This window comes from Pararge aegeria, chromosome 15 (genome assembly GCF_905163445.1).
Source record: "Pararge aegeria chromosome 15, ilParAegt1.1, whole genome shotgun sequence".
Classification (NCBI taxonomy): Eukaryota; Metazoa; Arthropoda; class Insecta; order Lepidoptera; family Nymphalidae; genus Pararge; species Pararge aegeria.
In genome coordinates, this window is record NC_053194.1 from 1,532,871 (window position 1) to 1,545,499 (window position 12,629).

General features: G+C 40.1%; 1 protein-coding gene across 1 annotated transcript; it reads left to right on the forward strand.

Annotated features, from left to right (window-relative positions):
• The first annotated feature begins 10,006 nt into the window (after positions 1 to 10,006).
• LOC120629996 (homeobox protein SIX6-like) lies at positions 10,007 to 10,834 on the forward strand. Its single transcript, XM_039899111.1, has one exon. The coding sequence runs from the start codon at positions 10,022 to 10,024 to the stop codon at positions 10,832 to 10,834; it is 813 nt and encodes a 270-aa protein (XP_039755045.1). The 5' UTR covers positions 10,007 to 10,021.
• Positions 10,835 to 12,629: the final 1,795 nt, after the last annotated feature.

Here is a 12,629-nt window from a genome sequence, read left to right on the forward strand (position 1 = left end):
AATACGCTACTCATTACTGTGTGCCACTGTTGAGAACTAGTTATTCTTAAAAAAAACATTCTAATTTATTTCACATGCTTTGTTTGTGTTAATACACTAACTAATGGTACAATATCTTACAAGAAATACAAATCGCGTGCACTTCATGGATCACTCACAAGTCCTACGCTGAGCACGACATTTTGTTTAGAATAACTCTCGACTCCTATTCACATAACTCAATGTTGATAAAAAGTTTTGTTCCGGGGTATATAGGTAGCCAAAGGTACAACACCTTTGGCTACCTATTTCATAATCTTGCTTATAGAACTATCGAAATATCAAACAACGCTTTTAGTACGATTCGACTTTTTTGTTTAAAAACTTCAAACAAATTGTTCACTAGCTCCCAAACCCAATACAATACGCCATTTTGCATTTGTGATTTTGAAAGTAAAATCTTGAGGCTACTGTTGCAACATAGTATTCATCAAACAAACTTGCGTTGACTTTGCTCACGGTTGTTGCAAACGCGTCCTTAAATCCAAGATGGTGGGTTGTAGGGCTGTTTAACATGCACCTGCGCATTTTGTCGAGTGTAACAATGGATCATACGTCATGTATTGCGTTTTAGTGCCGTCAGATATATCTGGATGCTTGGCGTGCTAAGTGTGAATGATTCGTAAAAGGTTATCGTCGTTTAGCGTTTAGTTTAAGTGCCCATATCGGTGGCAAGTGTCTCAATGTACCAGGACATTTGGAAAGGAATTTAACTAGTAGTAGGGGTCTTTGAGACATACCTCATCCGGGGAAGTATACACTACTACCGCCATGCTGATGTCTGTTGTAGTATTGCTTCCGGTCTGACTGGTATGGTTGTTGATAAAAGTTTTTGATCTTCCGCGTTAAAGCTATAACTAGAGGAAACGCGCGACTTCGTCCGCGAATGAGCCGACTTAAAAAAATATTCGTATGTTGTCGCGGACTGTTTTATAGAACTTTAAAGAAACGACAATTCCGACAATTTCGATATACTTTTTTTTTTTTTTTTTTTATATATATTAGGAGGGGAAAATCCTCATGGACATCCCTATGGATAGTGCCGGACTCCTACCGACTAAAAACCCCTCCTGCCTTCTAAACGTTAGTGTACCTGCCATTTGGCCTACCACTAACGTCGTTGTCCTACCACTAATTTCGATATACTTACGAGTTTGGCGTGACGTTTACCATTCACGCATCGCACGCATCAGAATCTCTCAAAAAGGATATATTTTCCAGTTTTTGCCCGAGAATCCAATATAAATGATTCCCACCTAGATCGATTTTAACCCTGTTTACTTAATTTCATGAAAATCGTTGGAGCCGATTCCGAGATTCCAATTAAGTACATATATACAAGAATTAACGATATAAGATAGCAATATTGTTCCTATTTATTGATATTCATCGTATAGATATATATTTATTAGTAATATACAATATATTAACGGTGAAGGAAAACATCGTGTGGAAACCTGCATGCCTGAGAGTTCTCCATAATGTTCTCAATGGTGTGTAGTGTCCACTAATCCGCACCGGGCCAGCGTGGTGGACTACGGCCTTAACCCCTTCTCAGTATGGGATTTCACCCGTTTCCTGTAGTGGGCCGGTGATGGGTTGATATGATGATGATGATCCAATATATAAAATAAAATCTATAAAATTAGCTTTAGCCATGGTAGAAATCATATATAGGATCAGAGACATGGCCGCTAACTATGGGCCTCATAAGAAGGCTCAGAGTCACTCAGCGGGCAATGGAGAGAGCTATGTTAGGAGTATCTCTACGTGATCAAATCAGAAATGAGGAGATCCGTAGAAGAACCAGAGTTACCGACATAGCTCAGCGAGTTGCGAAGCTGAAGTGGCAATGGGCGGGGCACATAGCTCGGAGAACCGATGGACGGTGGGGTCTTAAGGTGCTGGAATGGCGACCCCGCACCGGTAAACGCAGCGTAGGTCGGCCCCAAACGAGGTGGACAGATGACATCAGGCGAGTAGCTGGGAGCCGTTGGAGGCAAGCGGCCCAGGACCGTGCATTGTGGAACTCCCCACGAAAGACCTATGTCCAGCAGTCGACGTCGATTGATTGAGATGATGATGATGATGATGATGATGATGATGATGATGATGATGATGATGATGATGATGATGATGATGCTAGAAATCGAACCCTGTAATGTCACTGCCTTAAGTTTTAGGCTGCATAAAATTAGTAATTAATTTAAGGGTAATTGTATATCTTTTTATAACAAATTACCAGATGCAATAGATAATAAATATATATACTACGAACATACACACATCGTCATGTAGTCCAAAAATAAGCGTAGTTTAGGTACATATAAACACCTAGACACTGAAAAACATTCACGTTCATCACACAAAGATTTTCCAGTTGTGGGAAACGAACCCTGAACCTTGAACTCATAAAGCAGAGTCGCTGCCCACTGCCCACGGCCGTCCAACCCTTACAGGATCACTTTGATGTCGGACTGTCTGTCTGTCTGATTGCTGTATATGGAGTTGTAATTTAAACCATCAGGTCTAAAACACCCTGAAGATGTGAAAAATCGAACTTCTGATACGATGAAATCTTTGAGATGTCTCTCAATAAGTTCAAAGTTTATATCAAACGTAAGCTTATAGAAAAATCCTATTATATTATTAAGGATTACGTGTATGATAAAAAAGCTTGGGTATCATTTGCTCTAACTCCATTGCTCCACATTAACTAGTCTGTGATATAACAAAAAAAAAGGCTGGCTAAGTTTGTGGTGGGCTCTTCTTAGACCAGGACGCGTTTGGAGGCCTCCTAGCTTTATTTTAAGTTAACGAATGCAGTTATCAACATCACTAACATTAGTGTAACATCTAAATAAATAAAAATGTTGAATGTTTGAACGCTTCATAAGTGCTTGTAATAAGTTCTACATGAATAAAACATTTTTGAATTTGAATTTGAATTTGAATTTAAGAAGTCGTAGGTAGGTATAGCTATTTAATTTACGTTTCACTAAAGTAAAGTAAATGTTAAGTAGCACCAAAGTCGCACATACAAGGCCAGTTTTACAAGTGGCTCGTATAGCTGATATCCCCGGTGTTGCGCCCGGATCGTATCCAGCCTTCTGTTCGCCCCGGGGGGGAGCGGGTCGATAGGGGGTGGTTATCTTTGTTTGCCTGATATAAAATCTTAGGGGGAGGGGTTGGTACCAGAGATTCTATTTTCTATTTCTATGATTTGTAAGAGGGATGGGATAACAACCTACGTAGGTATATAGGCACAATCCTATTACGTATTAGGTTTACTTATGCGATTAAAAGATTGGGTATGAAATTTTAATGTTACTAAGTTGTGCTAACATATAATTTTTATTTTTATATTTTATTCTCTCATTACCACAGCTCCAAAAGACCGCTAAGCGATTTTGTGTTAGGAGTTTCCGGGTTCGATTTCCGGCAGGGGCAAATTGAAACATTGTAATTTTTGAATTTTCTCTGGTCTGGTTGGAGGCTTTGGCCGTGGCTAGTTACCACCCTACCGACAAAAACGTGCCGCTAAGCGATTTAGTGTTCCGGTGAATTGTCGCGTTGAAACCGATTAGGGGTATGACCACCCTAGCAGGTTAGCCCGCTACCATCTAAGACTGCATCACTACTTACCAACAGGTAAGATTGCAGTCAAGGGCTTACTTGTAGTGGAATTAAAAAAAAACAGGTTCAATACCGTTTGCAACGATTACGTAGAATCGCTATTATATAAATTGATGTTCTAGTGGCTATCAAAAAAAAAATTGGTTGTCTGTAAAGTCGGCTTACTGACGATAGTTGAACGTGACAACGTCGTAAGAAAATACTGATGGAATGGTTGCATTTTTCAAAAGAAAATTTTAATTTTATTAGTTTGATAGATATTATCGTTGCTATAAACAATTGACACCACACTCACTTTTCACTGCACTTCATCCTTGCCGAAAACATGTAAATGTATTATTGTATAGAAGCTGTCCACGCGGACGCATCGCTCACTCAAGTAGGAGAGAGACAGATGTCGAACGCGGAGGCCGACTGTGCCTCTTTGTCGCTCGTTCCGCGCTCTCGCTTGCACTTCAATCCTTGAATGGAACGCCTCAGAGCGAGGTAACGCCGCATACGTCATGTTTTTTCGTGCGTGCAGCCGGCTCCATCAAATTATAAGACGTTGTCACGTCAAAAATCTATTACAACGGTGAATAGTGATATCTGGGCCCCCATCCACCTATCAGTAGCCTTAGTACCTACCAGATTGTCTCGCTCGCTCGGGTCGTTTTCGAGTATGAAATTCTTCTTGAACATCGGTGTAAAAGAAATAAATATATTAGTATACTATGACAATACACACCTCGCTGTCTAGCCCCAAAGTAAGCATAGCTTGTGTTATGGGCACTAAGTTGAATGATGAATATTTTTATGAATAATATACATAAATACTTATACCTAATATACTAATAATTCATTATAAAGTCCTATATAGGACCTACCAATGCATAAGATTAAATGATGTGTTAAAACACATTTATAACAGCGACGTTACTATACAATTGATGAATTTCTTAATGACAAGGTTGCTTGGAAGCATCCGGCTCCGCTTCCATCTTTCACAAGATAGAAAAATGAATTTTAAAATGTAAAATGTAAATTGTTGATATTGGAAAAGAGCAACTGCTGAGTTTTTTTGCCGGCTTCTTCTCGGTAGAATCTGCCTTCCGAACCGGTGGTAGAGTCACTACACACAGACAGACTTGACGTTTCAAAAGTGCAAAAGTGCACTTTGAATTTTGAATTTTAAAACGAGTGACATTGGGTCCATTTTTCTTTACCGACACAGAGTTTAGCACTCGAAAACGACTCGTTGATTGCATGCGAGCAAATTCAGTACGAAGACTACTGAAGAGTTCTAACGAAGGCTTCCTAACTTCTTCATTACATCTTTGTCTCCCCACTCTTGTACCTTCGACAAAGTTTAAAGCGGCAATCTTAACAAGCCTTATGAATTAATGATGATCGCATTTGCTTGTGGTAGGTAGGTATGGTAGCGAAGTACTCTGTTTAAGAAATGGTAGGGATACCGTAGTCTGTTTAACTAACGGTTGCAGATTTACGATGAAATCCGTTTAAAAAGTAATAGATAATAAATTGTACACTTTTCGTTAAATTTTTATTTTCATATTTCTATACTTAGGTGTGTTTATGTTGTGTACAATAAAAGCGAATCCGTTCATTCATTAATTGTTTTATTACTCTTACCATTTATCAAAGTCAAAGTCAAAGTCAAATATTTCTTTATTCAAATAGGTACATAGATGGCACTTTTGTTGCGTTAATGACATATAAAAAGAGTGTAAAGCAGTGAGTATTGATAGCGAAACTTAGCCAGGTTTTTGTTATCACCATCTCACAGTTTAGTTAATGTTGAGCTATGAAGTTAGAGCAATTCATACCCAAGCTTTATTATCAGACATGTAATCCTTAATATTATAATAGGAATTTTCTAGAAGCTTCATCTGGTAATTTGTTATAAAAAGATATACAATTACCCTTAAATGAATTACTAATTTTATTGAGCCTAGTAAACTGCACTACAAGTTTATTTTTACTTCTAATATGATTAGTAAAGTCGGGAACCACGGCCTCACGTGCTCTCTTACGCACGTGGACACTGTACTGCTGGTATTTCACAGAACGCAATTATAAAAACATCAACACAAAACATCATTTTTAGGGTTCCGTACTCAAAGAGTTAAAGTGGACCCTATTACTGAGACCCCGCTGACTGTCCGTCTGTCACCAAGCTGTATCTCAAGAACCGTGATAGTTAGACGACGGAAATTTTCACATAAATGATGTTTTTCTGTTGCCGCTATATATAATAACAAAATACTAAAATATAAAATAAAATAAAAAATTACGGGGCTGTTATTTAACATACATTTTTTTTTGCCGTTTTTATAGATAATGGTACGAAACCATTCGTGCACGAGAGATACTCGCACTTGGTAGGTTTTTTTTCTAATCCATTGACTCAACAGTCAACTGGTAACTCAAAAAAAAAACATTTGCACAACATTGACGTAATCTGTACTGTACGAGCTCACTCACCCCCCGGGAGGGGTCGCGGCCCACCGGGGTGGGGGTGAGTTACACGGGGTGTGGTTTGCCGTTCAATAACTTAATACTGTGGAAAGGCTTTCACGGTGAAATCTCGCCGCTCGCTGTAGCTGGAACATGACTTCGTGAAACTTTGTATAAATTCGCCTAGGATGGTTTATATGAAATCAGACTCACGTGTAGTTTTAGCTATACCTACTTACTAATATTAAAAAAGGTTTGTTTGTTTGTATGTTTGTCATTCCTTCACACCTTAACTTCTTTTAAATTATGAATATTAAGCTTAATTCGCTATACCTACTCCGCGAAAACCAGGAGAATCTGTATGGTGTAATTTATAATTTATTCAATCCTTATACTCCACACCAAACAGGTCTTCGGCAATGCACCCTCTACGCACGTATCGCTCCGTAACCGGAGCATCCTCAGGAGATGTTGACTTTACAATGAATTATTGTAAAGAAACTTACAATTAATTAAAATTGACTTGATTTTTGGCATAGAGTTAGTTGAAAGGACGGAGAGCTAACATAACTAACTAACATTAGCTACTTTTAATCCCACAGCTAGTAGGTAAAGTAACAAACGGTTTTAATACTTGGTTTGCTTTCAATTCCGTGCGCTTAAAACTTAGATTAACTTAGAAACACTTTGAATTAGGAAGCCGGTTTTGCGAAAAACCGAACCAAAAATAAAAATAAATAAATGAGTAGGTAGGTATATTTAAAGTAAAAATAGGCTGCGATTAATTTTACCAATTCTGTTATACAAAATATCTCTTCACAAAACTAAATTTACTTACTAGTACTTTTAATAGTATGTATATACTTACTCATTTATTGTATGTTAAAGTATTTAATTATGTAAGTGTTGTTATTATATATATTAGTTTATTTTTATATTTATTTATTTATTATATTATTTACTTTTTATCTATTTGTGCACACTAGTTTATGTATTAGCATGTAGTTATTTGCATGTATGTATTTTAATATTTGTACCACCAGCAGTCTATTCTCCTCTTCTTTTTTTTCCTAATTCTAAGGTTGCCTGGCAGAGATCGCTATTAAGCGATAAGGCCGCCTTTTGTATTACTACTTTTTTCGCTGTTTCTGTTTTTGTTATATTTTAAATGTTGTGGTATACAAATAAAGAGTTTAATAATAATAATAATAAATTTACAAGTTTAAAAAAGTGAACATACCTTTACAGTACAGTAGGCACCTTGCTCCTTAGGTACAAAGGTTGCAACGACTCAGTATTTACATAAACTGTAGTGTTTTTTTTTTAATTCAATGCGCCTATAGGTAATCGAACAGTGCGTGTTGCCAGTGATGACCTATGGCTCTGAAACATGGTCGTTAACTGTGGGCCTCATAAGAAGGCTTAGAGTCACTCAGCGGGCGATGGAGAGAGCTATGCTCGGAGTATCTCTACGCGATCGAATCAGAAATGTGGAGATTCGTAGAAGAACCAAAGTTACCGACATAGCTCAACGAGTCGCGAAGCTTAAGTGGCAATGGGCCGGGCACATAGTTCGGAGAAAGGATGGACGTTGGGGTCCCAAGGTGCTGGAATGGCAGCCCCGTACTGGTAAGCGCAGCGTTGGTCGACCCCCAACGAGGTGGACAGACGACATTAAGCGCGTCGCAGGTAGCCGTTGGATCCAAGCGGCTCAGAATCGTGGAACTTGGAACTCCCTACAAAAGACCTATATCCAGCAGTGGACGTCTATCGGTTGATGTGATGATGATGATGATGATGATGATACTAATACCTATAGGTCATAGTTATAAATAAATTGTATAAACATTTAATAACTTAAAGTGCTTGATGTGGTACATGGAGCAAATAGTTGTGCGTTTCAAAAGTATCCGGACGTTAATAAACAGACATGCGAAGGATTATCCGGCAAGTTTACAAATGTAATACAACCGGGTGCTGTGTGAAGGCTATTAAATGCAGGCTCCGGGGCAATGTAACGGCGATAGAGCAAATAATTGTGCGTTTCAAACGTCAGCTGGACTTTAATTACACAGGCATGCGAAAGATTATCCGGCAAGTTTATAGATCTATCGATCGACGCAAATAAAAGCGCGTAATGTTCTCGAGTGATCTATGAAAGATTTTAATAGTAGGTTCGAAGGTAATCTCTATACTGGGCGAGGGCAAATTATTGTGCGTTTCGTCAGTCCGTCACTATCAACATCCTTATTGCAAGTTTTCATGTACTTGCGTCCACGTTATCCACGTTACCGTAACTCGTTCATTTTTTATGGAATTCCATAAAATTAATTCTGTAAAAATTTGAGAACTAATTCGACAGTTTTTTCTTAATCTTGTTTTGATTTATTTTCGTGATGCCAGAACAGCACAGTCAGATTTACTTTAATCCAAAGTTAATTTTATAGGCTTTATGAGTTACAATGAACGTGTGACGATGATGAACGAAATGAACTAATTTGCCAAGAATAAAAAAGTAGATGGGTAGGTATCTGAAATTATGTAAGTAAATAAATAAGTAGGTAGGTATATACACAGTGTCGTGCACTTCATACATATACAAAAGCACTGCCTACCCTGAAATAAAATACACTATATTGTACGCAGTAGAGAAAATATTATAGCAAAGGTGTGACGGCATTGTTGCTACATATATAGCTACCTATAGCGAATTCATGGTGGATGGTGTAATAAATATTATACCAATATTATAAAGTAAGTAAAATGAATAAGTTTAAAATGAATATAAAATCACTTTTAGTGATAAAATCGCCTTTTGCTTCTAATTTTTTTAAAAGTACATTTTTAATGTCTCCTTTACTACGCAATAAAGACGTTTAAATAAAATAAAAAAAATAAAATTTTTTGGAACCGACAAGATTATAACCTGTGATTCTTTGGCATTTTAAATTTATAGAGTTGATATTATCTCTAAGTGTAGGTAAAAACACTATAAAAATTATAAAAATATTACTATACCAATTGTGATGTGTGGAGGCTATTAATTGCAGGCTCCGAGGTAATCTAGCGGCGAGCGGCCCTAGGCTGCCCTTCCACCGGGGATGCGGGACTTTACCTACCTAATCCTGTGTACCCACCTCAGTTGGTGAGACTTAGACCAACTATTTATCCGTAAGATTTTGTTTAACAAAATTATCAGAATTGATCAGTTGAATGAACAATAGCAGTTATGCTGTTTCTCGAAGGGATAGGTAGGAAAATGTAAACGAGGATTAGGGTAACCATGGTCATTTTATTCGTAGCTAATTGTGTAGGTAATATATAGTTATATAGTGTATATAGTTGTTTGATTATATATTATAAAGGCATACCATAAACTTAGGCACCGAGGACAAACCTCTGTGATCATTTTTAATTGATAATTAAAAAAAAAACAAAAAACATCGGTTCAAATATTATAAAGTCACTAAGTAGCCATATTAAGTAGGTCTCTTGTACGCTATTGTGATGAAAATGTACTGAAAGTATATTTTCATGAAAATAACTGCTTCCATCAAAAAGATATTCCATCCCTGGTAGCAAGTGTAAATGAGCCTAGAGCTGGTGTGAGGCGCGGGGGCGCGGGGCGCGGGGCGCCGCGGTGTGCGTGACGGATCATGGCGGCGCGGGGGGGCCGCGCCCCGCCGCCCGTTAAACGCGCCCGCCGGATACGCGACGCGGCGCGGTTGAAAGCTATCCGGCCCCCGGGCGGGGCGCGCGCGATTGGCTGGCGCGCCGCGCGTTGCGGCCCCGGCGGCCAATCGCCGCGCGGGTCTCCACGCCCCGCTCGGGGCGCGCGCCCGGCCGGCGGCTCAAACGGCGCGCGACTCCGGCGCGCACACTCGCACCGATGCGCGGCTCCTGGGACGAGTCCACGACGGCGGCGCTGCACGCGCGCATCCTGGAGGCGCACCGCGGCGCCGCGCCCGACCGCGCCGCCGAGCCCGCGTGCGAGCCGGCGCCGCTGTCGCTGGGCGCGCTGGAGCTGGCCGCGCCCACGCCGCTGCTGCCGCTGCCCACGCTGTCGTTCAGCGCCGCGCAGGTGGCCACCGTGTGCGAGACGCTGGAGGAGAGCGGCGACGTGGAGCGCCTGGCGCGCTTCCTGTGGTCGCTGCCCGTGGCGCACCCCAACGTGGCCGAGCTAGAGCGCTGCGAGGCCGTGCTGCGCGCGCGCGCCGTGGTGGCCTTCCACGCCGGCCGCCACCGCGAGCTGTACGCCATCCTGGAGCGGCACCGCTTCCAACGCGCCAGCCACGCCAAGCTGCAGGCGCTATGGCTCGAGGCGCACTACCAGGAGGCGGAGCGCCTCCGCGGCCGCCCGCTCGGGCCCGTCGACAAGTACCGCGTGCGCAAGAAGTTCCCGCTGCCGAGGACGATCTGGGACGGCGAGCAAAAGACACACTGTTTTAAAGAACGAACGCGATCTCTCCTCCGAGAATGGTACCTCCAAGATCCTTATCCGAATCCGACGAAAAAGAGGGAACTAGCGGCTGCAACGGGGCTGACGCCGACGCAAGTCGGGAACTGGTTCAAAAACCGACGGCAAAGAGATCGAGCAGCCGCCGCTAAGAACCGCTCCGCCGTGTTGGGCCGAGGGTTCGCGTCCTCGTCGACGTACGACGAAGACTCGGCCGACTCGGAGATCAACGTCGACGAAGAGTAGCCTTCGACAGACTGATAGTGTAAATATGGTGATAAATATATGGCACGGCGCTGTCCGTCGGACGTATCAGTGATTGCAATATAGACTTTTCCGAGTAGAAGCACGCGCCCGTGCCGTGATGTTGAGGCGTTGAGTTCTGGGTATTATTGTCGTTGAGTGTTGAGCAGTGCTTGAAGTGCTGAGCATCTTCACAGGTATGTACTACCGATTTAGTGAATTGCCTTTCGATTCATAATCGTTTCCGTTGTGCGTTAGATTCGCTGAGATAGGTATGACAGGGTTGATTTTAGATTTTATTTTCGGTGGCATATCCTCGCCTACCCAACAGGGTCAGTAGATGGGCATATAGATTATTTATTAAATGTACCGTTTTATTTATCTTAGTTAAGACTCTATTTTATGCCTTCCCGAAGCATTTACCGAAATTTTTATGCTACCAAGTTTTCCTACGAAGAATTTATTTATCATATCAAATCTTTAGTTTTAACATTTTAGAACTTGTAGATAATTAATTATGTTTGTGGTATAGAATTTTATATTACGGAAGTATAGAAGGTTTGTACCTGACGTATTACTTCGGTTAGTTGCCAGTTTAGATTTTATCACTATTAGGATTGCTGTTTATAGTGTCAATCAAGGTTTTAATTGATTCTGGTTTATATACCGGAAAAAGGGCATTATTTATAGAATAGTTTCTGACTTACGTAGGTAGTTTATGTCAGAAGGACTATTACCTTTTTATAATTGAGATATTGTAGAGTTCGAGCATTCTACTCTTTTGTGACGAAAACAACAATACATTGAATTTCGATATCGGATATGATTTTAAAATGTCCATGTGAATGATCCAATTAAATGAGATGAAATCTGAACCAATTTTATAGTGTGGAAAAAGAATAAAAATATCTCCTAATCATAAATAAACTTACATTTTTACTGCAACTTATAAGCATTCTTTACCCCTGCATATTTACAGTCAATATAAAAACAACAATGACTGTTAATAGTGAGCAATAAAGTAGAAATGCAATTATACGCATACCTAGCTTATAATTTGATGGGTTTGATGGCCGATTTGCGCAGTGGGCAGCGACCCTACTTCCTGAGTCCAAGGCCGTGGGTTCGACTCCCACAACTGAAAAATGTTTGTGTGATGAACATAAATGTTCCTCAGTGTCTGGGTGTATATCTGTTTATTGTAAGCATTTATGTATATTATTCATTAAAATATTCATCAGCCTTCTTAGTACCCATAACACAAGCTACGCTTACTTTAAGGCTTGATGGCGATGTATCTATTGTCGTAGTATTTATACCTAGAAAAGAAATAACTTCAGAAGGTACCTACGTGGTTGCATAATAGGTATTGTTTTGTTATTTTGCCCGTCGCGTCGATGAAATTAGTTATTAATTAAATTCCAATAAGGTTTTCATCCGTGCATTTTATACTTAAACTGTATAGAAGTAAGTTGAAATCCGAAGCGTTTAGAACCTAAGGTCTTTAGGGCTATTGTCCTGTCACGCTTAATTACCGATGAAGCGAAGGGTCGCGTTATTACAAAACATTCTCAACCATTTCATTAATTATAGTTGCCACGTAAATGTAGTTGCATAAATTCATGAGTCATTTTATTAAACTTCCTAAGTTCTTATCCATATTTAGGCGGCAGATTTAAGTTATGTAAGTTCATTTTACCCTTACCCCGAAAATAAAAATATTTTTTGTTTAAGATCCTTGCAAAAATACTTCTCATATTGATATTTAGAATTAAATGAGTGAATAACGTAAACCTAT

What these genes read in the sequence shown, in the direction of transcription:
- LOC120629996 (XM_039899111.1), top strand. Translation starts at nt 10,022, where the DNA reads ATGCGCGGCTCCTGGGACGAGTCCACGACGGCGGCGCTGCACGCGCGC.